This window comes from Exophiala oligosperma (assembly GCF_000835515.1).
Source record: "Exophiala oligosperma strain CBS 72588 unplaced genomic scaffold supercont1.3, whole genome shotgun sequence".
NCBI classification, from domain to species: Eukaryota; Fungi; Ascomycota; class Eurotiomycetes; order Chaetothyriales; family Herpotrichiellaceae; genus Exophiala; species Exophiala oligosperma.
In genome coordinates, this window is record NW_015622820.1 from 2,679,899 (window position 1) to 2,702,919 (window position 23,021).

At 50.3% G+C, this 23,021-nt stretch overlaps 10 protein-coding genes across 10 annotated transcripts; 7 read left to right on the forward strand and 3 right to left on the reverse strand.

Annotated features, from left to right (window-relative positions):
• Positions 1 to 283: 283 nt before the first annotated feature.
• Positions 284 to 1,792, forward strand: PV06_03723 (uncharacterized protein; the record flags this gene model as incomplete). Its single annotated transcript, XM_016404536.1, has 1 exon — positions 284 to 1,792. The coding sequence occupies one exon, from the start codon at positions 284 to 286 to the stop codon at positions 1,790 to 1,792; it is 1,509 nt and encodes a 502-aa protein (XP_016265541.1).
• Positions 1,793 to 2,090: 298 nt separating this feature from the next.
• On the forward strand, positions 2,091 to 4,430 carry PV06_03724 (uncharacterized protein). The gene is made up of 5 exons (XM_016404537.1): positions 2,091 to 2,293; positions 2,391 to 2,525; positions 2,581 to 3,185; positions 3,254 to 3,463; positions 3,562 to 4,430. The coding sequence occupies exons 1-5, from the start codon at positions 2,233 to 2,235 to the stop codon at positions 4,213 to 4,215; spliced, it is 1,665 nt and encodes a 554-aa protein (XP_016265542.1). The 5' UTR covers positions 2,091 to 2,232; the 3' UTR covers positions 4,216 to 4,430.
• A 178-nt stretch (positions 4,431 to 4,608) lies between these two features.
• Positions 4,609 to 5,996, forward strand: PV06_03725 (uncharacterized protein; the record flags this gene model as incomplete). Its single annotated transcript, XM_016404538.1, has 2 exons — positions 4,609 to 5,285; positions 5,358 to 5,996. The coding sequence occupies exons 1-2, from the start codon at positions 4,743 to 4,745 to the stop codon at positions 5,994 to 5,996; spliced, it is 1,182 nt and encodes a 393-aa protein (XP_016265543.1). The 5' UTR covers positions 4,609 to 4,742.
• A 231-nt stretch (positions 5,997 to 6,227) lies between these two features.
• Positions 6,228 to 7,876, forward strand: PV06_03726 (uncharacterized protein). Its single transcript, XM_016404539.1, has 3 exons — positions 6,228 to 6,306; positions 6,369 to 6,467; positions 6,543 to 7,876. Exons 1-3 carry the CDS (start codon positions 6,280 to 6,282, stop codon positions 7,170 to 7,172), a joined length of 756 nt encoding a protein of 251 aa, XP_016265544.1. The 5' UTR covers positions 6,228 to 6,279; the 3' UTR covers positions 7,173 to 7,876.
• A 142-nt stretch (positions 7,877 to 8,018) lies between these two features.
• PV06_03727 (uncharacterized protein) lies at positions 8,019 to 9,056 on the forward strand. The gene has a single exon (XM_016404540.1). It carries the CDS (start codon positions 8,054 to 8,056, stop codon positions 8,987 to 8,989), a length of 936 nt encoding a protein of 311 aa, XP_016265545.1. The 5' UTR covers positions 8,019 to 8,053; the 3' UTR covers positions 8,990 to 9,056.
• Positions 9,057 to 9,084: 28 nt separating this feature from the next.
• PV06_03728 (uncharacterized protein) lies at positions 9,085 to 11,522 on the reverse strand. Its single transcript, XM_016404541.1, has 10 exons — positions 11,191 to 11,522; positions 11,112 to 11,139; positions 11,030 to 11,060; positions 10,910 to 10,940; positions 10,666 to 10,860; positions 10,127 to 10,597; positions 9,776 to 10,061; positions 9,617 to 9,730; positions 9,421 to 9,526; positions 9,085 to 9,335 (listed from the first exon to the last, which is right to left on the reverse strand). Exons 1-10 carry the CDS (start codon positions 11,254 to 11,256, stop codon positions 9,176 to 9,178), a joined length of 1,488 nt encoding a protein of 495 aa, XP_016265546.1. The 5' UTR covers positions 11,257 to 11,522; the 3' UTR covers positions 9,085 to 9,175.
• Positions 11,523 to 12,616: 1,094 nt separating this feature from the next.
• On the forward strand, positions 12,617 to 13,803 carry PV06_03729 (uncharacterized protein; the record flags this gene model as incomplete). The annotated part of the gene is made up of 3 exons (XM_016404542.1): positions 12,617 to 12,920; positions 12,972 to 13,680; positions 13,725 to 13,803. The coding sequence occupies 3 exons, from the start codon at positions 12,617 to 12,619 to the stop codon at positions 13,801 to 13,803; spliced, it is 1,092 nt and encodes a 363-aa protein (XP_016265547.1).
• Positions 13,804 to 13,988: 185 nt separating this feature from the next.
• On the reverse strand, positions 13,989 to 16,004 carry PV06_03730 (uncharacterized protein). The gene is made up of 3 exons (XM_016404543.1): positions 15,355 to 16,004; positions 15,107 to 15,269; positions 13,989 to 15,036 (listed from the first exon to the last, which is right to left on the reverse strand). The coding sequence occupies exons 1-3, from the start codon at positions 15,853 to 15,855 to the stop codon at positions 14,468 to 14,470; spliced, it is 1,233 nt and encodes a 410-aa protein (XP_016265548.1). The 5' UTR covers positions 15,856 to 16,004; the 3' UTR covers positions 13,989 to 14,467.
• PV06_03731 (uncharacterized protein) lies at positions 15,993 to 18,716 on the reverse strand. Its single transcript, XM_016404544.1, has 3 exons — positions 17,427 to 18,716; positions 16,498 to 17,371; positions 15,993 to 16,447 (listed from the first exon to the last, which is right to left on the reverse strand). The coding sequence occupies exons 1-3, from the start codon at positions 17,991 to 17,993 to the stop codon at positions 16,425 to 16,427; spliced, it is 1,464 nt and encodes a 487-aa protein (XP_016265549.1). The 5' UTR covers positions 17,994 to 18,716; the 3' UTR covers positions 15,993 to 16,424.
• A 2,370-nt stretch (positions 18,717 to 21,086) lies between these two features.
• On the forward strand, positions 21,087 to 22,861 carry PV06_03732 (uncharacterized protein; the record flags this gene model as incomplete). Its single annotated transcript, XM_016404545.1, has 6 exons — positions 21,087 to 21,278; positions 21,349 to 21,855; positions 21,901 to 22,161; positions 22,206 to 22,505; positions 22,558 to 22,640; positions 22,702 to 22,861. 6 exons carry the CDS (start codon positions 21,087 to 21,089, stop codon positions 22,859 to 22,861), a joined length of 1,503 nt encoding a protein of 500 aa, XP_016265550.1.
• Positions 22,862 to 23,021: the final 160 nt, after the last annotated feature.

The window sequence follows — 23,021 nt, forward strand, 5'->3', positions numbered from 1 at the left end:
GACGGTTGGGTGGCAACTATAGGCATTGCAAGGCCGTAAGAACCACACCAACATATAATCTAAATCACAAATTGACAGACTGTAACAAGGCGCTCTAAGGTGATACATCACACCATTAATGATGAATAGTCTCCGCTGGCAAAATCCATAGAGAAATCATAAAGAGAACGTGCTCCACCGGTAGTGGTTGGGCGTGAGGAAGTATATATATAAAAGTGCAAGTCCCGCCCGCCGGTCTCTGGCAACTCTCCATCTACTACTACCTTCTACCCTAAATAACATCATGACTTCTCCCAGGCCCGCAGCACCAGAGACCTCCATCTACATAGTGGGCGGCTCGGTATTTGGTCTGTCTACTGCTTTGCATCTCTCCCATGCTGGATACAAGAACATTACCGTGTTCGACCGCGCGGCCACTTTACCATCACCGTATGCAGCGAGCAACGATCTGAATAAGATCATCCGAGCCGAGTACGGCATCGGCCACGCAGAGGATGACTTCTACACTGAACTTGCCCTGCGAGCCGTAGAGTTCTGGAAGGCACCGGACGACGTTGGCGGATGGCGCAGTTGTTACAGTGAGGTCGGGTATCTCAGAGTGGCGAGCTCTGCGACGAAATCGGGAGCCGTACAGAAGGACCTGGAGTATTTCACGAAGCCGCGAGAGCCGGCAAACTATGATAGTCTCTGGTTCCCCGACGATTCATTTCAAGCTGTTCAAACTCCCCACGACATCCATACCGCTGCACCACAGGTGAAGAACGTCAACTTTGACAAGCAATGGCGAGGATACTTGAACAAGCATGGCGGGTACGCGCTGGCGTCGCAGGCGATCCGGCTCGCGTATCGGCGCTGCTTGTACTTGGGTGTCAAGTTCGTGCTGGGCGAAGACGGTCACATCACGTCGCTTGTCACGGAATCACCGCAATCGCAGTCAGTCACGGGCGTACGTGCAGCCAGTGGTACGGTGCATACTCACCCATCTGGCAAGCCGAGTCTCACTATATTATGCATGGGTGCACATTTGCCTCGTGTTCTATCAGCAGCGGCTTCACAGGTCACGGCGAAGGCGTGGTCGGTGGCTCATCTCGAATTGACAGAGTCAGAAGCCAAAGCTCTAGCGGGTGTGCCGGTCATGAACTTTTCCGAACTGGGGTTCTGGATGGAACCTCTGTTCGTGAAAGAACGCGAAGATGGTACCGAGTCAGTGGAACGTGTTCAAAGCGATACATCAGAACCAAAGGGTCGGTCGTCACGAAGATCAAGAACAGACGGTAAATATCTCCTCAAGTTTGCTTGCCACGGCGGAGGGTGGACGAACTTCCAAAACCTCGAGGGAGCCACGCCAAGCGGCACACGGACGGTCTCGTGTTCGGTGCCACCAACAAATGCAACGTCCCTGGTCCCACCAGCCGTCGACGAGGCACAGCTTCGTAGGTTAGTCAAGGCATCGCTCCCGGCCTCGCTCCACGAGAGACCCTTTGTGCGCAAGTCAATGTGTTGGTGCGCGGACACAACGAGTTCGGATTTTGTCGTCGATTTTGTCCCCGGGTACCAAGACCTGATCTTGGCCGGCGCGGATAGTGGGCACATGTTCAAGTTCTTGCCTACTGCTGGCGAGTGGGTTAGGGAGTTGGTGCAAATCGGCTATCAGAAATACCCAAGATGGACGTGGAAGGCGGCTGAAGAAGAAGGGCAGAATGGGAAAGCGACCGTTGCGTGGAGAGAGGGCAATGTCAGGGATCTGAGAGAGGTTCAGAGTCATGGCAAGTCTCGAGTTTCGAAGTTGTAGACATATGATAGATTCACCCTTAGGATCGCAGTACGATGGACGGAAATAGAACTGTTAGTCGTATGTGAAGAGGAAGCAATCAATGGATAGAATATCGAAGCCTTTCTTGGTGCAATCTCTCAATGCTCGTACTCGTTCTCGTTCTCGTACAGCCTACGGATGAATGAAGCCGGGAAAACTGTCACGTGGAGTAGATATGAGGCTGCGAATCGGTTGCCAAATCAAGACTAGCTTCAACGACTCCAAATCCCAAGTCCAGATCAATAATGGGATTTTTGCCTTCTTCCAATGTCCGTCTCTGAGTCAGTGATTCCTTCTATGATTACAATCAACTACGACCCTCAAACCACCAGTCAAGGATTCTGTTTTCAAATGCTGTGAATTGATCTAGGGGAAGAGGCTCGAACTATCCCTCTCGGATCAAATAATCATCGTATCCCATGCGAAAGAGGAGAAACCAGTACGGATGCAAGAGTAGAAAGGGCTGTGCCACATGCAAGAGTAAGTCGAGGGATTTTCTCAGCGACGCTATAATGCCCGGAAATCAAAACTTCACATTATACGTCGCATATACTCATATAAGTTTATTGTCCCACAGAAGCCCATGTCAAATGCAGCGAAGAGCAACCAACCTGCAGCCGATGCCAACGATTGAATCTCGAGTGCAATTATGGCTTTAAACTCCTCTGGGAAGAAGACTCTCAACAGAGGAAGATAGCTCACGGTCGTGCTGGTAAGGCGAGTTGTATCTTGATATTCGTCAGAGTTGACTGATCGGCGATACTCAGGGCTCTGGTCACGGCATAACACGACTTCAACACCGCGAGAACGACTACCACCTATTGACGACCAGATCTTTGTCGAAATCCCCACCAGTGCCCAAAATGCCGGCACGCTCTTCTTTCTCAACTTCACCGCCGAGCATTTCCGAGAAGGAAATCTTCCGGAGGCATTGGAAGACGAAATCACCGAAGTCGAGCGGCACGATTTCGTCGACACTTTCGTCGATGAGGTCCTCGATGACGATGAAATACTTTGCCTCACTGGCGTCCCGCCGCCTTTGTCTCTGATGCTGGCGCACTCACCTTACCAAGGCATCAACACGAATCTATTGTCGTATTACATCTACGTCCTGTCCCCGCAGTGCTCGCTGAGCGAAACGGACAATCCGTATCTTAACGTCCTGCTACCTGTGGCGTACGAATTTGAACCTCTCCGAAGCGCATTACTGGCGGCTGCGGCGAACCATCTACGTCTCCATGACGACTTGCGATTCGAAAGACACGCGTTGGAATTGAAGACGGCGGCGATCAAGGGACTGCGAAACCACCTAAGAACCAACGATATGGACTGGCAGAGTCTTGCTACCACGCTAATGTTTTGCTTTTACGATGTACGTTTGTTTTGGTTCCGTCCCCTTGTTGTGAGCTAGCCATAGCTAACCTGATGTGACTGCATTAGATTTCAGACGGCTGCGCACCATCTTGGATCACCCACCTGAAAATGGGCTTACAAATGTTGACTTACCTAACGACCCGAACGTCAGTCGATGATAGTCTCAAAGCCTTCTGTGAAATCTATTTCGTCGCACACGAAGTGATGGGCGGAACTGCGTGGACTGGATGGTCAGACTCTGATGGCGATGGCTTTGCCCTCGCTCGATCAGAAGAGGTGAGATAGCCCCACCCATGTCCCCTTTACCATCTTAAATCGTATAACGTCCCCTGAAATCGCATCGTATGCTGACCACAATACTGTCATGTACATAGATCGACCCTCTGATGGGCTGTTCGCGCGAATTGATCTCCATCGTAGGCCAAATCTCATCACTGGCACGTCGAGTCCAAACGTCCCCGGACCCTTCCTCGATGATCGAGTCGACCGAGTTTCTCACCATGCGCAACGATCTTGTCTCTCGTCTCCGTCGCCTCCAACAGCGCGTCCCGTCTTCGTGCATCGACCAACCTCTGCTCGTCCAGATTGCAGAGGTCAAACGTCTGGCGGCGATGCTGTACTTGGAAGAACGAGTGCCTCGACCGACCGACACGTCATCACTGGACACCTATATCCCTGCCCCCAGAACCCTCGGTCGCAAAAGACTGATAGATTGCATCATGTCGTCATTGCGCCTGCTGCCCGAAACGTGCGCGGCCTCGTTGTGGCCTTTGTTCGTCCTGGGGAATTCCAGACTCGAGTCAGAGGAGCAACGACACTTTGTACTCACGAGGTTGGGCCAGTTGGAGGACTCGCGAAAGCTGGGGAGTATATACCATGCTCGTCGGTTGGTGGAGAGATACATCGCCGCGAGTAGTTTGCCGTCGTCCGTTGGGGTGCGCCCGTCATCGTCGAACCGGCTGATGTTGGGAAGTTTACCTCGTGGGTTGGCCTTGACGGAGAATGAGAGGTGGATCAGTTTAGCTTAGATGTCCGTTCCATGTCATCTCGTGACATGTAACCATGATGTGCGAGTGGGTGGTGAATTCTGTTTGCCTTATGGTGATATACGGTTTTGGGGGATACTCGATTTTTTGCTTATTTCTGGGACGGCAGGGCATGGGCAGTGCATATTGGACTTGTACAAGTACATACAGGGAACGTAGTTATTTAGGCTTATACTTATAATTCTAGTTCGAACTTGTCCATATGTTTTACAAGCCCCAGTCAGGTGCTTCTATGCTGGTTATTGGTCAAAGTGTCGACCCCCCGACCCAAAGTCCGATATTCGGATTTCCGATCAGGTGTGAGTATTGCCGGGGTTTCGCTGTTCTTTAAACACTTGTCACATTATCACGGTATGTCAAGATTAAACACCATCAGTGAATCTGTTGAAAAAAGTTTCGAGGACCCTTTCACTCTATCAAAATCGAAGAGAGCGTGGACGGTCGGAGAAAGAACATTCTCTTCGCCCACGGAATACTCGTAAATACATCGTCAGTGATTCACCACCAACATGGTCCTCTCGAGACCATCCGTCCCCTTCGCATACATCCGAGGCGGGACGAGCAAGGCTTTGTTTTTTCACGAGAAAGACATTCCTGCCCCGGGACCAAAGCGTGATGTGTTCCTCCGGAGGGTGATGGGCTCGCCTGACCCGCTCCAGATTGACGGCATGGGCGGCAGTCACATTGTGACGTCCAAGATTGCAATCATCAGACCGTCAGAACGTGAAGAAGCCGACGTGGATTACACTTTTGCTCAAGTCGGAATCGGCAACGACTATATTGGATACACGGGAAACTGCGGCAACATTTCAGCGGGAGTTGGTCCATTCGCCATCGACGAAGGTCTAGTGAAACAGAAAAGGCCGGGCGTCAGTCCTGACCCCGGCGACGTGCAAACGCAACAAGTGAGGATTTATAACACAGGGACGAAAAAGGTATTGATCTCTCACGTCCCAACCGATCCGGAGACTGGACTGTTTCTGGAATCTGGAAAATTTGCGATTGATGGAGTTCCCGGCACCGCCGCACCCATCCTCATGGACTATAGCAATGTGAGAAGACACCAATTCCCAGTCTTCTTGTTTCATGCACGGTTAGTTAATGAATGCAAAAATGAATTGCAGGTTATAGGTGCCGCCCTCAACAAGGGCGTCATCCCAACTCAACATGTCACGGTCGAATGTGAAATTCGAGGCAAACGTATCAGCTACACCATCTGCGACGTGGCCAACATAATTGCCTTTGCCAGAGCTCAGGATTTGGGGATCGTCGGGAACGAACCGCCATCGACGCTTGACAAAGACACGGCCCTCATCGCTCGGATCAAAGAGGTTCGAGGCAAAGCGGCGCAAGCAGTTGGGATGTGCAAGGATTGGCAACTCGTGGACGAACAATCACCTATGCTCCCCATGGTGGCCCTAGTATCTCCTGCCACGAGTCCAGAGTGCGATGTACAGTCCAGATTGTTTCTCGACAACAAATGCCACACGTCAATGGCGGGAACGGGCGCCATCTGTACCGCGGCGTGCAGCCGCATCACTGGCTCAGTGGTCAATGCAGTCATGGCCAAGGTAAATCTCGAGGAGAAGTCGACATTTCGAATTCAACATCCTCTAGGCATGATGCCTATCGTCGTCGAGACGAGCCCTTCCCAGGACCAGGGTAGTACACCCACATTCGAGAGCCTTTCGTTCATCAGGACTGCTCGTCGGATCATGGATGGTAGATTATATGTGCCCAGTGATGTTTTGGATTGCGTGTGATGTATATTGCTGACGTACGCCGCTCTTATATTGAGTATGATTAGCACAGTCATTCTAGACAAGGCCATGTGAAAGGGCGAGTTGAAGAGTGGTGTGAATGTTCAGTCGGAGCGGAACGGGAATTGGACAAAAGCAGCTCTAATTAGATAAGCAGGCACGTGACCATTCGGGGAAGATTCGCTAGTTGAAGCTCATGCCGCCGCAATCGTATGTTTTTCTTGGACTTGGGAACTTGAGGTCACGCCAGCTGCTTCGTACAGTTCCAAACCACCACCCATAGACCATGGCGCGTTTACGAGTATTGCGAGCTGTAAGTTGGTATTCGTCGAAGTATTTTGAGGTTGCCATCACTAATCCAAGTACAAATTACAGTCCACCAAAGCCGCATTACTCGTGGCCGGAGGAGCTGCGGTCGCTCAAGCACCCTTGAGATTCCCGACAGCTTATGCAGAAGCTCCCTTGAAAGATGAAGTATGTACACCTCCCTTACTTACTGCTCGCGCGCGTGGGAGAGAGAATGGTCATTGACATTTCTGCCAAAAATAGATACCAGACAAGAAACCCATATACTCCTCTTATGAACCTTCTCCTACGACCCCGACACTTCCCGCGGCAGATGATACTCCTCCAGCAGCCCTAAAACAGCCACACCCGACATATCCTACTCCCACAGACAGACTTGCCGAGCAGGTCAAGACGGCGAGACTTTTCCTGTACAGACAGTCCCTTTCGGCCGAGAATGGCGTCAACGACCTCATGACCTGGGCCTTTAGAAAAGAAACCAATCTAGCCAACACGATCGCGTCTCTGGCACCTTCGCCGGAGAGCGGGGAGCAGCTTCTCCCGGGGGCGATTTACGTCTTGGTGTCGACGATGGCCGGGTCGATAGTCACTCGAAACCGGGGCATCTTCGTGAGAGCTACTTTCCCCCTGGCGGTCGGCATCACGGCTGGCTGGATGCTGATACCGGTCACCATGAGAAACACGTCGGACCTGATCTGGGAGTACGAGAAGAGAGTGCCGGCAATCAGCGAGACACACTTGCAGATAAGGGACGCGGTGCAGGAAACTTGGAGGCAAGCCAGAACTTACGCACAGGGGGCGACCCGTTGGGCTGATGACACGGCGAGCGAAACTCGGAAAAAGGTCGAAGATTTAGTGTCGAAAGGCAAATAAATTTGGTCGTCTTGTTCCTGGCCCGGAAGGTCTGTGTGTAGGTATGAGTGAGCTTACCTCTGGGCTACTGACTTGTCCCTCATGTATAGAAAATTGAAAATGGTTTCGAATTTCTGATGTCGACTCCGGTTGACCATGTGCGTGACTTGTCGGATTCCCATCAACGACAACATGAGGAAGCTGGAGTATGATCAGGCGGTGCTGGGCGCGTTTCGATAAAAAGACGACTGGGCTCCTGGCCCTAGCGACTGCCCCGGCAAGTATTCAACGTGCACACATGTATGAGCCCACATTCGCCATTCATCAACACAAGCGCCGATCTTCAACTCCCTTGTCGTAACTCTCCAAGACGGCGATCAGCGTTAATAACGAGCAGACTGGACCCTCGACGAAACTGAATGCTATTTCGATCTAGCGACACGTGACTCTCCTTTTTCTTTCCAACGAAGACACAAATTCCGCAATACCCGCTCCAGCCTCGTATGAATCACTGAGATCCGCGAGGGCTTTGAAATCGTTTCGTGTCCGTCTATACGCTATCCTATCTCGATTGATCCGTTCCATCTTTTTATTTGGATTTATGGGTATCTTGCTTTCACAATGTCGTGCTCTCGTACAATCTAATTCTCCATGGGCTGATATGAGTCACTTGGCGGCATGATCGAAGAGATGTTGTTATGCTCGGTGTGTACATAAAAAAGGGCACTCATTGTAACTCGCTCCGTCCCTCCTCAACGATGACAAGGTCGTGTAAGTGATGTTTCTATGACTTGATATCGAGACACCGAGACTCGTACTATACTATACTTGTATACAGCTGTACATTGACCACCCTCGGTCCTGTAGTCTTTGAGTGCTTCACCACCACCGCCGCGCCCGGCATGTCTCGAGTACTTTCACCCACGACCAAATTCCTCAACCACGGCATCCACGCCATCGTCGCCGGCTCTTCTACCACCACCACCGCCTCCTCCAGACCACCGTTGGTCTGTATGGCCGGTTGGCCACAAACGAAAGAAGCATACACCGAGATATTACCTTTTCTCTCCCGCGGCCGCCTTGTCTTGGTTCTTGACCTACCCGGGACGGGTGACTCTTCACCTCCGACGACCGGCGGTGACGACCATGGCGGCGGATACGACACCAACAACATCAGTTCCGTACTCGCCTCCGCCGTCGCGGCCGAATTTGGAGGTCCCGACACAAAATACCACCTGATCGGCCACGACGTGGGTGCTTGGGTGGCTGCGGCTTGGGCCCGTCAATTCTCCTCTTCTCTCCTGAGCGTCACCCTCCTGGACGGGATGGTCCCCGGGTCGTTCCCACCTCTCGCGTTTCCTCCACCCGACGAGGTCAACAAACGTCTGTTTCAATTTTCTTTCCACCGTGTTCCCGAACTGCCTGAGATCTTGGTCAGGGGGAAGGAGAGAGAAATGATGGATTGGTTCTTTGACATGAAATGTGTACATCCCAAACGCATCACCGCGGATAAACGTCGACACTATGCCGCAAAGTATTCTCGTCCAGGAGCAATGTCCAACGGGTTCGCTTATTACCGTGCTTATGACCAAAGTGTCAAACAGTACGAAGAGGCTTCGGCAGCCGGTGGTGTTTCGGGCGTACCCATCCTCGCAATTGGAGGTGAAAAAGCAACCGGTAAACTCATGGAGAGGGTGCTTGCCGTGACTGAAGAAAAGAAAAAGTCCAAACTTGTGATTGTACCGGATTGTGGTCATTACCTCATGGAGGAACAGCCCGAGATTACGGCTCGTGAGATATTGAACTTTGTTGACGCCGTAGACGAGGAAAAGGACTAGGACAGTAGGCATATGATGAGTGACGGCGGGGATTTAGTCTGATTATCCATTTCCATGTTGATAACCACTTCTCATCCACATGCATATACATGTATGCTAGGTACAAGTCGAACCCCCCTGGTTGAATGATCATGATTGCGGGATTCCATTTTCCTGAGGGTGTTACAGTGTCCTCTTCCTCGTTCTTCAAGGTTGCACTGGTTTGCCCTGAGTGCTTTCAAGCTGTACAGTCTCGGCTTTATCATGCATGACAGCATCTTCAACGGCGAGATCGGTCTCGGTGACCAACACGACCTTGTCACCAAACGCAGCCGCGATCTCTTCCAATGTCCTTTGCTTGGTCTCACTTGAAGGAATGGTCAGCTTTGGTTCCAACGAAAGGCCATCAAACATTATCCATGAGGTTCAGACCAAAGAAAGTAATCACTTACGGAAAATACAAGTATGCTAAGACGAGGAAGAATGCTGAACATCCAACAAAGACGTAGTAATAATTCTCGCGGATGTTGGCAAATGCAGACGGACCAGCCTCGGTGACTATATAAGATCATTGTCAGCATTTCTGCCGAATGCAATCTAATGCGTGGCCAAGGAATGGTCAACAGGGAATATAAAAGACACACTTACTTCCAACATTAACAATGAAATGCGATGCTGCAGCCAAGCCCATAACCTTGGATCGTAAAGCGACAGGTAGGACTTCAGCACCATATAGCCAAGTAGTACTATTCAGCATGCCATCTGCAGAGGTTAGCAACAGAACCACGTGGGAGGGAGAAACCATACAGTATGTCACCACAAACAAGTAGATTCCAAGCACCGCAAATCCTTTACCAACTTTGTTGTCGGTATTTTGAAATTCACGTTGCATCACGGCGGCGTAAATCTCGATGACGATGATTCCAGATAGACCAGCAAGAATCATCTTTCGTCGACCCCATTGATCAGTCAGGAACTTCGTCGTGAGTACATTGGAGAGGAATGCAAGTGTTCCATAAATGGCAGCCAAGGCTAGAATCATATGGCTGTTGATTCCTAGGGATTTGAAGAGAATCGTTTGGTAGTATTGAATCTGCAATTGTTAAAAAGTGGCCAGAATGGCTAGAAAAGATTCTGCAAGCATAAAGTTATACTTACCACGTTGACGCCAGTGAGACTAGTCATGGTCTGCACGGCGATCGAGACAAGAGCTCTGTGACGAAACAACTTGAAGACTTCCTTGATAGACTTGATCTCACGTTGCATCTCAAATTCGATCTGTGCTCGCATCAAGACAAATTCCTCATGGACTTCGTGGTTGTTTAGATCTCGTCGAATGCGCATAAAGTGACGGCGAGCCTCTTCGATTTTACCTTTCCTGATAAGCTGTCGAGGAGAATTTGGCATAAACGTAGCAAGGCCGGTAAACAGGATGAGCCCCCAAGGAATTTGAATTCCCAGAGGCAATCGCCATTGTGTCGGACCGTAAGAGGCATAACTGCACGCGAAGCCGACCCAATTCGACATCATTGTCCCGAGCGAAATGCCGCAACCAGAGATACCTCCAATGAGACCACGATGCTTTGGAGCCGAGATTTCACTCAGATATATAGGGACAGTTGCGACCATCTTTTGATATGTCAGAATGGTGTTACAAATGGAACTCAAGGCAGCGAGGGTGTTTGGAAACAACTCACACCACCAACAGCGATCCCAGCCAAGACGCGTCCGGCCAGAAACATTCCCATATTCTGAGCTGCTGTTTGGATGACGGTTCCGATGGTGACAATAACACACATAAGCTGCATGAAGCGAATTCGTCCCAACGCGTCACCAATAAATGTCTGGGTGAGGGCTCCAACAGCCTCTCCAGCAATGTAAACGGCAACGACCTGTAGCAGCTCAGTAACGTTTCGAAGCATGCAACATGGTGCAACGTACGGCTCCGGTTAAGCCTTTGGATGGATGGCCCCTAATTGCTCTTAGTATTCTGGGCAGGACATCAAGCGGGATATGGAAGGGCTGCGACGCGGTCTGGCACACAGACTGATGATCACTTACATATAGTCAATCCATGACTGATGCGCAATTGCTGTTGCCGTTAGTATATGTAAGGGAATAGATCAAGCATGGGTAAACATACTTGTCGTCGCAATGCCAGTGTCGAAGCCCTAGCAGCTGGTCAGAAGCAGTCAAGAAGAGTGTCAAGACATATGCCCTACGAAGAGGAAGGTGCCAACAGCGGCGAAGCAGGACACGCCCAACGTATACCACATTGAGCCAGCCATATTGAGTCCGATAAATTCACGTCAAATTGAAATGGATTCGATCAGGGAGGTGCAAACAACAAGAGTTGCCAGTCGAAAGACTTTGTAGCAACGAGGAAGCGAGAGAATGGCAAGACGAGCACGGTAGTTTAAGGAAAGGATCAACCATTCAACAGTTGATCGAGTAGTCGGCTTCAAGGCCGACCAGGCGATTGTTGTCTCTCCATGTCTATGGAACCCCGCGGGGGATGGGAACTTCATTTCGGGTCATTGAGCGGCGATCCATGGCTGATGCTGCCTTGTATCACACGATTCTGAACCGAAAACAAGGATCAGAAATGGTGTGAATGGCCACAAGATTGGATAAGGTCAATTGCCGAAAGTCAGCGACGGACTCTGACCATGTGCGCCATTGACGCACGATCAGCGGAATTGGCGAGTTGATACCTTGGCATCGTCTCTGGTTTGGTATGAGGTTGGTAGAATATTGAGCTACTGCTGGCACCATTAAAAGTCTGGTATCCGTATCCTGTCTGGTGTCAGTGGTACAAGTCCGAGGCTAAGTACTTTCCGAGTAATAGGTAGCATTGTAGTACCCCATAGTTAGATACGGATGGTACTCCGTATGTACTGTAGTTGGCGTGGATGTTTCCTGGGGATTGTGGGAGGGAAGAGAGGAGTCGTGACTGCCAAGACACTCGTGATGCTCTGTCAGACTCGGTCATTCTCCGTTCAACTCCGACTGTACATAACAACGGTAGCATCTTTCACAACCTTTAGCTGGCCATGGCCTTTACACCGAGGTCCTTGAAATGTGATCTAATCAAAAACTGGCCTCTTCCTCTCCGAAGATATGAGTCGGCCGCGCTGCTGTTAGATGTTGACAGAATGCCGGTTCTCCACGACGGTAAGGTAAACCAACAACACCTAGGAGATGAAGAATTTGGTAGGCTATACGACTACAGTTGCGAGAAGGCTCAAGGGCTCGTAGGTATGCCTACAAGCAATTCACTAGAAATGAGGGCCTTCTTTCCAACGGTGTCACATCACAAATCGCGCTTCAATGCGTACCTCTCTCGATGAAAACCAGGCTCTCTTTGATATCTGGCAGGGTTGATGATGATACCTGCTGCACTTGAGGTTGCCGTCATGTTCATTTCCGAGCGCAATTCCTTTGACCGACCCCTTCTCTTTACCAACTTCACTTGACTCCTCTCTTCAGCATCACCTCTTCTCACGTTCGTTTCACAAGCTCGTCTCTCAATTACCTACTTCTCGTCACTCCCCATCTATTCTATATCCTGCTCAACCTAGAACTTACAATATGCCTTCAAATCGCTTCTCATCCTTCAAATCAGCTCCAAGGCGTCGAAGCGTCAAGATGGATTTGAAAGATCAATTCGAATATGAGGAGGCTCAGATCGCTCTTGAACAGCGCCAAGTAGATATCGACAAAAGACGACTGGAGCTTAAGCGACGCCGGGAAGACATGTTCCATCGAACAGAGATCGACTTGACTGAGGATAGTGACGAGGAGACGGAAGTACGAAGAGTCCTCGTCAAACAGGAGATCAAGCGAGAAGAACCCCCTACGAACTCCACATTGCTTCAACAAGCAGATGCTACTACTGTTCGTAGCCCCCAACAAGATGCGGCTACAGACACTACCAAGTCTATGGCCAATGGTAAGCATGGCAAATTACTCCTCAGATGGGCCGTAACTAAAGCAAAGACAGCTGGAGCGACGACAGTTGCACCAGCCACTCTGACCGTGACACCAATGTCCACCAACCCTACCATTCCACCCGTCGTCGAGCCATACTGTTTTGTCAATATCGCGCCAGCATTAATGCAGGGCCGAGAAACTCCGTTCTCTAACAACGCTGTTTTTGCACCGGATCCTACTGTCCAAACCATTGTCAAGCCAGCTGAGGTCTCGCAGCCGGCAACTCGAGAACGCAGTATGGAGCAATCCAGCTCAGGCGAACGTGACTCTGCGCAATCAATGAGTACCTATGTCACCATTCCAACAACTACACCCACCTTTGCGTCGAGGCGCCGAAATCGCCGAGCCAAGCCGCCTTGTGGGATTGTGCATGATTATTGGATTCTCTTGAAGAGGTACTTCAGGGACGACGCTGGTCTCGAAATGCGACAAGCTTCTGCTTTTGAAAAGCTCACCCATCTTTACTCGCTGAGACTCGGCAAAGGCCCTTCTGCTGATACCCCAGCGATATTGCACCAAAGATTCGATAAAATAGTTGAGGAGCTTGACGGAGGTGGTGCCGAGGCATGGCCACTTCTGCCTCACAAACTCAAGTGGATTTCATCGTTCTCCCTGGTCTGGTGGCCTGCCTGCAAGAGCATCCCAAGGCAAGCCGAACGTGAGAGACTGCTCGACAAAGTGATTCGAGACATCAAAGAGCATAAATACAACGAGGAGGAGTACCATAAGATAGCCAGCACGGGGAGGCTGACTTCTTGACTAGAGCGAACGAGCTGCGCATCACGCCAGTCGCAACGCTTTTCAGACGGAAACCACAGTCACAGCCAAGTGAAGAGGATTAGAACGCATTGGAGCTATCAAAACGATGAGAAATTGGATCGGAGAAGCACATGCAACACGCCATATAACCGGCGTCAAAATGGAATCAGTTTGCTACGACTCGACATAACATGACTTTCCAAAGGAGAAAGGGAAAACAGGGAAGATGATGGTCGCGCTCATTGCTCTTTAGCCCGAGCTACCATTTCTCATTTGTATATTTCATATCAGCTACATCCATCCTACAAAGGTACAATTGGTACCTCAAATGGACGAACTATACTCATCGCTTCATATTTGGGGGGTATCATGTTGAATCCACTCGAAACCGTAACTGCGTATTCTAGGTACTTCCCCGGTACCACGCCACCACCACATGCTGTCCTTTGTTCGTCTCTTGAAAAAATTTGTCCAACTCCAGCTTTTTGTTGAAAAAGCCACTGGTGACAGACAAAAAGTATACCCTCCTCTAGCGGGATATACTTGGGCCCCTTTTGAGAATTCTTTTCTGTTTTTTTTTCTCGTCCGTTCGTTACCAAAAGTCATCTCACCTCGTTGCCATCATGGCCTTTCTGTACATATACAAACCTAGGGTACGCACATGTATATATATCTCCCGGCCTTCAGCTTCCTCTCCTCGGCCACATCTCATGTTTCGTGTCACCCTCGACCACTTTGTGCGGTCATCTACGGCTCACCCCAAATCTCATCGGCCACCTTCCTCACCAGGGCCAGTTTGGCACTCTGGTCGTCGTCGGACAGGGGGTACCCGCTCTCGTGGGTGCTGAAGCCGCACTGGGGGCTGACGCCGATCCTCTTGAGGGCCTCCTCGCGGGTCTGCCCGGACCCCTGCGCGACGAAGTCGGCGGCCTTGTAGATCTTGGCCTTGGTGGCCTCCTTGTCCTCGAGCTGGCGCAGTTTCGTGCTGATGCAACCCACGATGACGTTCTTGTTCCTGGGGAGGAACTTGAGAGGTTCGAACCCTCCGGCCCGCTCGGTGTCGTATTCCAGGTAGAAGGTGTTGACGTTGAGGTTCTCGAACAGCCTCTTGGCGATGATGTCGTAGGCACCCTCGGCGAAGTGTCGGCCCCCGATGAAGTTGCCCCGGCACAGGTGGACGCCCGTGTGGAGGTCGGCGGGCAGGCCGGCGATGGAGTCGTTGTACAGCTTGATGTAGGCGTCCAGAAGCTCGTCGACCGTCCCGACGTTGTCCTTGTCCTCCTCCCAACCCTTGCGGAAGGCGTTGGAACAGAAATCTTTTTGGTTCGAATTCGTCAGATCATGAGCCCCGGGGGGAAAAAGGACGGAAAGAAAAGTTCCTCTTACATGCCAAACCAGGGTCATCGAATTGAACGTTTCTCAACCCGGCATCGTACAAGACTTGTAACTCGGCCTTGTAAGCCTTTGCGACGTCGGCAAAGTATTCGGCATCATTCGAATAGGCTTCGGGGGTGTACGCCTTGCCTTGCTTGTATCTCATGTGGAACCACTATGTACATGGTCCTTTGTGAGTTTTGCGAGATCGTATCAAGTGAGGAACCGAGGAAGGCCCAAAAAAAGAAGCAAAAACTCACAGCAGGTGTAATGACGGTCAACTTGATGTTTCCCCATTCTTCCTTGGGGACGAAAGCCTGAACCTCCTTCAACTCGGCAAGATTGCTCTTGGTGCCGTTGGCAGGGTACCGAATCTTTGAACCGGCGATCACGCTGTCCCCGGGCATGACTTTGCGGTCCTTTTCGATCAGACTCACCACGTCCGGGTGGTACAGCCGGAACATGCTGGCGTCGGCGTCCTGCAGTCTGGTCGTGCCCTCGAGCTCGTCCCAAAACAGACCCCAGAATCGGGTACGGTTGTACTCGCCGCTGTTCACGGCCTTGAAGCCGAGGTCGAGCTGAGTCTTGACGATCTTGCCGATTGACTCCTTCTCGATGGCGGGCAGGCCAGCTGCCTCCTCCGAGATGCCCTCGTCGCGGATTTGGGCGCGGACATCTAGCAGCTTTTGGGGTCGGAGGAGTGAGCCCATGTGTTCGGCCCTGAAGGGTGGGGCATGGTGAAGTTGGGACGAAGATGCCATTGTCGATGTGATCTCTACTCCGGAAAAAAATGAGAAATGAAAGGGAAACTTTTGAGAGAAAAGATCCAAAAGCTCGATACGAGGTCTAGACGAGGGGGAAGATAGGAATTGGGAAAACTCTGGATCAAATTTGAACGCTTTGCCCAAGTCTCCATTTTTGTGGGATTCAATACCTCTGCAAATGTGTACAGAATGTGGTGCTATTATTTTCCCCGCAATCCATCCGCCCATGAAGACAACCGACAAGATTGTAGAGAATGGTCGTTGGGTCCGAAGTACCTTAGGTACCTGGGGTAGTACCAAAGAACTTGAGGAAAATACGCAGACGCACTTCAGGATCGTATCCCTGTCCACGATCATACAGGATATTAATTGACTCGCTCGAGTCTAGTTACAGCATTGACTAGCAACAACTCGCTGCTAGTTTTCTACGGACAATTGTCTCAAATGCCTGCGAGAGGCCGAAGAGCAAACGTTCAATCAATCTTGTTCGGCCATCCATCCCAATTTCGCAAGACTTTGACACATGGAATATGAGTTGTGAATGTAGGAAAATATCAGGCGGCCGTTCAAATACGATGCTTCTCGCTTTCTATGGTGGCTGTTAGTAGGGCATTTACGAGTAGTGGGCAGCAGACTCACCTAGCCTGGAGTAAAGCATGTACAAGGCCATTTGGTTGCACTCTTGTGTACCAGTAATAGTGACCAAGCGCTCATTGCTGTTGTCCTGCGGTTCGTTGATCTTGATCACACTACCACTAAGGTGTCGGATCTCGTTGATCTTGGCGCCACCTTTGCCAATGATGGCTCCAACCATGTCGTTGGGAATGAAAATTTGCTGTGTAATGGGCTGTCCGGGCATGGCATGAGCTGGCTGGGCGGGTTGTCCATGTGGACCTGGCTGAGGCGGCATTTGTCCATATGGCGCGGGCTGTTGAGGCATGCCTCCATAACTGGGTGTTCGAGGGGTGGCAGCATATGGTGTTCCTTGAGCAGGATATGGTTGCTGGGGAGGGATGTGCATCTGAGGAGCACCATAAGGTTGTGGTGGCACACGCTGAGGGGGGTGAGTGTTGTGTCGCTTATACATGTCTGGATGACCATACTGGCCACCAGCGGGTTGTGGGACGTATGGCACAACTTGCATTCCTCCTGGCACGACACCAGCAGGGCCACCACTTCTGGTAGCATAGGCAGAGGCGGCAGGGCCACCGAAACGTTCAGTCAGCTGCTCAACAAGAGTCACAGCGACATAATATGTCGCGATGTGCACAGCATCTGCCACACCCAACACCACCAAAGAACGTTCAGTGGAGAGTGGTAAGCATGAATCAGAGGCGTTAAGACGAGCACCAGATGCTTCTTGGATTTCACGAATGCGGACCCCAGATTTTCCAATGATGGATCCAATGAGGATGTGGGGGATCAATAGGCGTAGAGGGTACGTCTTCGACTGTGCGGTAGAGGGTGCCTCAAGAGGTTCGTTGTTAAGAGTACGAATGATTAGTCCAAAGGCCTGCACAAAGTTAGATTTCAGTAAGCAAAAGTATGGGGCCAAGCTGGGAACATACTTTGGCAACAGCATCTTGAGCTCCGCTGACGGTCAAGATGCGTTCGACAGCACCACGAGAATAGTCGCTTACTGTGCATTTTGCACCCGAAAGCTTCCGGATCTGTGTTACATTTTCACCACCTTTACCAATACAAGTGGCGGCTTCGGCACTGGAAATAACCGCACGAATATGAATCCACTGAGACTCGTCTTGGGTTGCTGTTGTTGACGCCTGAGAGCCGGCAAGATCAATCTGCGATGTGGAAGGCGGGAGTGGCAAAGCATCTGCAGGGGGCAGTGTTGCAGATCCATTGGTCGCAGAAGAGTCTGCTGTTTCTGTATGATTGTCGGCATCGCCGTTGGTCACGGGTGCTGGGAGTCCTTGAATTTCCTTTGACTTTGTATCTTCAGCGACGGAACCATCTTTGGGCTCGACTCCTTCCAGGGCAGCCTCTTCCTTAACAACTTTGTCAAGTGCTGGACGCTTGGCTTCTGGGAGGTCAGTTGGGGCGGATGGAGAAGAGGGGTCTTCCAGGGGTCGCTTTGCTGAGGACATTGCGGTTGTGGATGTGGGTGATGCAGACATGTCGTGTGACTTTCAAATATCACCCAAGTGGACGGAATATTGTGTTCAGAATCCTTATTAATTTTGTTTTCTCTTGATAGACTGATTTATGTACACCGGGGATGTCGAAAGAAAACTTGCTTGCAGGTGCAGAGGGTGTAGGATGCCAAAGTTGAGCGACAGAGACTTGAGAAGGGTTGTGTTCAGGAGCTTCGTGCTAGGATTGACTGAGGATGAGGAAGACGCTATGCTCTCAAGATGCCGCAGGTGCAGGAAAGGAGGCAGGTAGGTAGAATGGTGGGCGAGGTGTGAGTGGTTTTTTTTTTCTCGCGTAGGAGAGTGAATGCGGTGGTAGGAAGAGGTGAAGTTGATCAAAACAACGCCTTCAGGGTGATCCCGATATCCGTTCTCCTTCCCAGCAGTTGAAAGGATGCTTCTGTACTTAACTCGAGTGGCCTTTGTTTGATTGTGATTCAAACCAAAGGAACAAGACAAGCGGACGGTGAAGAAAGGGGAGGAGCAGTCGCGTGAAAGGCAGCCAGCATGAACTCGAGCAAGGATGCAACGAGGGTGATGAAAGGGATAAAGGCTGGTGAGGAAGGGTTGAAGAAGTGAAGAGATGCGCAGGAGAGAGAGAGAGTTGGCGCAAAAGAGGAGAGAAAATAATGCCAACGATTAGGGACGTGGGAAGTTGCAATTGATGATCATGTCCTCCTTTACACGCCTGGCGAAGTTTCTAATGGCTTCCTAGTAATAAAAGCTGGGGAAAGTCGCTGCCCGTGAGATTTGTCAAAACCCGGCGAATTTGCGCCAAGCGAAATTACAGTCACGTGATACGCCCGTCACATTGGGCACCAATTTCTTAGTGCTATCATAGGTACTCTGTACTCTGTACCTACAGACAGGTACAATAGACTCTTTATACTCGATACATATTCTTCATATGAATACCATATGCTGAGCGAAGATTCAATCACCGGTGTCACAATGAAAGCTGTACCCAGATTGTGCCATCTGTACCCTTACCAGAGATAACATTTCACGAATGTCATTCCGCTGAGTAGTAAGTTGTTCTTCAGACGGGATCCAGTCAAGTCAAATCAATTCGAAGAAGTTCGTATCCGTACTACTTCACATCGTTTCGATTCCGCATGGCTTGTTCATACTCCGCATCGATGTCGTCTGTCCACACCCATTTCATTCTGTTGATGACCCGCTTATGGATCTCTGGCACACATTGGTCAAACGGCAGGTCCTTCATAATGTCTGCTTGAGCCTGATAAACTTCAACCGCATCTCGCGATGTGCGCTGGACCTTCTGTGCCCGCGGAAGCCGTACGTCTTGATATAGCGACATCCAAGCCTCGAGAGAACTCTCGTTGGTGGACGATGAGGCTCTAAGGTAATCTTGAAGTGCACGGCCGAGGATATAGCCATCTTCGATTGCTTGACCAGCACCTGCACCTACAGCACATGTCAGCACGGCCGACTCAGATGGAGAAGCCACACTTACCTTGATGTGGTGTCATAGCGTGAGCCGCATCGCCCAACAGGACAACCTTGCCACCAAGATACACCCACTGATCCAGTGGCTTTCGGTCGTTTATCAGCCATTTCGACGGTTGCTCCGGCATCAGTTGAATCAATTTCTGCACTTTCTCCTCAAACCCTTTGAAGGCTTCGAAAACCTCCGCCTTCTCACCAAGCGCCGTCCAACTTTCCTTCAAGTCACCCAAATTCTCTTCTTTCTCTGCAACAAATGCAACAATATTTAAAGTCTTGTTCTGTGAGATAGGAAAGCATAGGAAGTGCCTGTTTTTCCCGAGCCATGTTACCGAATATGTCTCGAAACCCCACCAGTCCTCGATCTCAGAGATCGGCACCAATCCACGGTACGCGATCCTTCCACTGTACTCTGGATTGTCTCTCGCGAATTGAGCTCGCACCGCTGAGTGTATACCGTCGCAGCCAATGACCAAATTCGCCTTGGCTGTCGTACCATTCTCAAATTCGATATGGACCTGATCGCCTTCCTCCTGCGAATTTGTCAGCTTATACGGTCAAAGGCGGCATGTTTGTTGACTGGCATACTGTAATCGTTCGACACCGCTTTTCAGTATGGAGAGTGGCTGCATTCCTCTCTTTGACAATATCCACCAACAAGTCAAGGAATTCTGCCCGGTGAACAGGCAACGACTTGATTTGATCTGTATCAGCAGAGGGCACAGTGACAACATCACTTCCATCATCAAATTTTCGAAAAGTGATCCAAATACCGCTGCGCTTCCCAGCTATGCTCGCGATTTTTTCGCGAAGACCTATGTTGTGAAGCAATTTCGCCGCGTTGGTTCCAATACCAACTCCGGCACCAATCTCTTTGTACTGTGGCGCCTGCTCATAGATGTCGATCTCAATTGCGTTCCCGCATTGGTAATTGAGGGATAGGGCGGTGCAGAGCCCTCCGATCCCTCCTCCTATCACAGCAACCTTAAAAGGAGGACGATAGACAGATGCGGGCATCGTCGTGTTGCCTACTTCGGCACACCTACACCTTGTACGAAACAAGATATGCCAAGCGTGCGGGCGTAAGGCTTGTAGAAAGGTACTTGCAATAACCCTCAGATACGAGCTTGCAACTCGTTTGTGGCGGCGTTGTTTATGGTAAGTCCTGAATACTCACGACGAGCTCGACAAGGTGATTTTCTCCTCTATCGAAGTACCTTCCTCTCTCTTTTGAACTAGCCTGCCTCGCCAAACAGCCTGTTTTCAGGCAATTTCTGTGAAAATCACAATTGCCGAAATTTGGGCCTACAACATGGAAAAATAATAGATGATAATTGATGGGGATACCCCGTCCCCCACAGAGTACCCCAAATATCGCAAGAGTCATGGATGAGGCTTAACACAACTACCGATACATGGGATCTACACTGCTCTTACTTGTATAGGCAGCTGTGAAGATGTCCCAAGGTCATCTCCTGCCTTTGGAGCACCTCAAGCACCGCCAATCTCCACGGTTGCCAAGCAGAAATCAATGCGGCTCACCAAAGATGCGACTTCCAGCTCATTGCCATCTTCTTCCTCTTCTTGTGTATAGCTGGGACCACACAGAGAATGGCCTCGTATCAGGGAAAGGCTGAGATAGTTCAAATGGAGAAAGACCAGGAGACAGCACCTTACACTGGTGAGAAGGTCGAAGAGGCTCAACAAGTGGAGGTAGAAGATGCGCCAACAGTCGCCACTCGATTGGACAAGCATGGCCTCCCTCTTGTTCCTCAGCCGACACAACGCAAGGACGACCCTCTGGTGAGTTGACCACCGACCATCCAGCATGCTCAAATAGTTTCCATCTAGCCAGGATACTGACGATCTGTAGAATTGGTCACCAATGCTCAAATTGTTCGTTCTGCTGCAAGTCAGCTGGCTCTCTTTCCTAGGACCCATGGCGGGAGCTATCGTCAATCCTGCGTTCGTCCCTTTGAGCAAGCAGTTCAACATCACTGTGGTCGAAGCTTCCTACGAGCTCACAGTATATATTGTCTTTGCAGGTATAGGACCGTTACTCACTGTGCCGCTGTCCAACGTGTACGGTCGACGGCCCATCTACATTTGCGGAAACCTCCTTGCGGCTGTGACAAACATTGCTGCCGGGTACTGCAACACATGGTCGGGTATAATTGCGACACGCGTGTTCAATGGGATCGGCGCTGGTTCTCCTACCGCCATAGGTGCAGCCACGATCTGCGACATGTACTTTCTTCATGAGCGCGGATTTTACATGGGTATTTTCACATTCTTCCTCACCAATGGGCCACATGCGGCTTCGTTATTTGGTGGTTTCATTGCTCAGAATCTCGGCTGGAGATGGGCTTTCCTGATCCCCGTGAGTACGTCCAAACGTGTGTCCTCTTGATCTAATAGTTGGAAGGGGTACATCCAGCTGGGCACGATGGTGTTTACACTTTTTTGCCTACCAGAAACACTATTCTTCCGCCGGACTATTACTGGCCGTCGAGAGCGCGCTTTCCGAGATTTACTTCTGTTCAGACAATCCGGATCGCAAGAGCGCAAACTCCGAGCTATCGACTTCCTGAGACCTTTTTACATGTTAAAATACCTTTCTATCGTCATCCCAGGCCTTTATTACATGACAGCGTTTGGCTTCGGTTGGTTATGTTTGCCGCAACAGGTTCTAGCCTTTTCCGAAAACTTTATCATTTTAATGTCGCACAGACTGGGATGCTGCTCAGTATACCATTACTCATCGGATGCCTCCTCGGTGAAATGAGTGCAGGATGGCTTACGGACTGGATGGTATATCGATATGCCAAGTCGCATGGAGGCAGACGAGAACCAGAGCCACGCATTAACGCTGTGGTCCTAGCCATTTTATGTCCTATCGGAATTATCATCGATGGTGTCTGTCTGTCACACTACAAGACAGTGTCATGGGTAGGAGCCGCATTTGGCATGGGCATCGCGAACTTTGGCCTGCAGATTGCTACGACCGTCACCTACTCGTACTGTACTGATGTATGGATCAGCGTTTCTATGCCATGCGTCATTCTTACTGACATTGTCATAGTGCTACAAACCTCAAAGCTCCGAGATATCAAGCATTCTCAATGTCTTCCGAAACGTCTTTTCGATGACGATTTCCTTTTATGCGTACGGGCACATCTTCTCTTCTTCAACCGCATTGCAATAAGCTAATCGCTGTACTTACTAGGATTCCATTCGGTGACAAGATTGGATATCAATATGCGTGGCTTACGTTCGCTCTGCTGAATGTCATCTTTCTGGTTCCAATGATCATGCTTCGATTCTATGGGATCCGTTGGAGGAACAGTTCCTGGCAGAAGCCTCCGACTTTCCATAACGATATCTAGATCAGCATCAATATGTAGAAATCTCGGTATCTTCGTCCGGATGGTGAGACATACTGATCGTTTAGTCGAAAATAGGAGGATATGCCCATTTCGGCTAGAGCCAACTGGATAGGGACATAATATAGCTGATTGCTCCGCCGTATAAAATACTCCGGGTCAT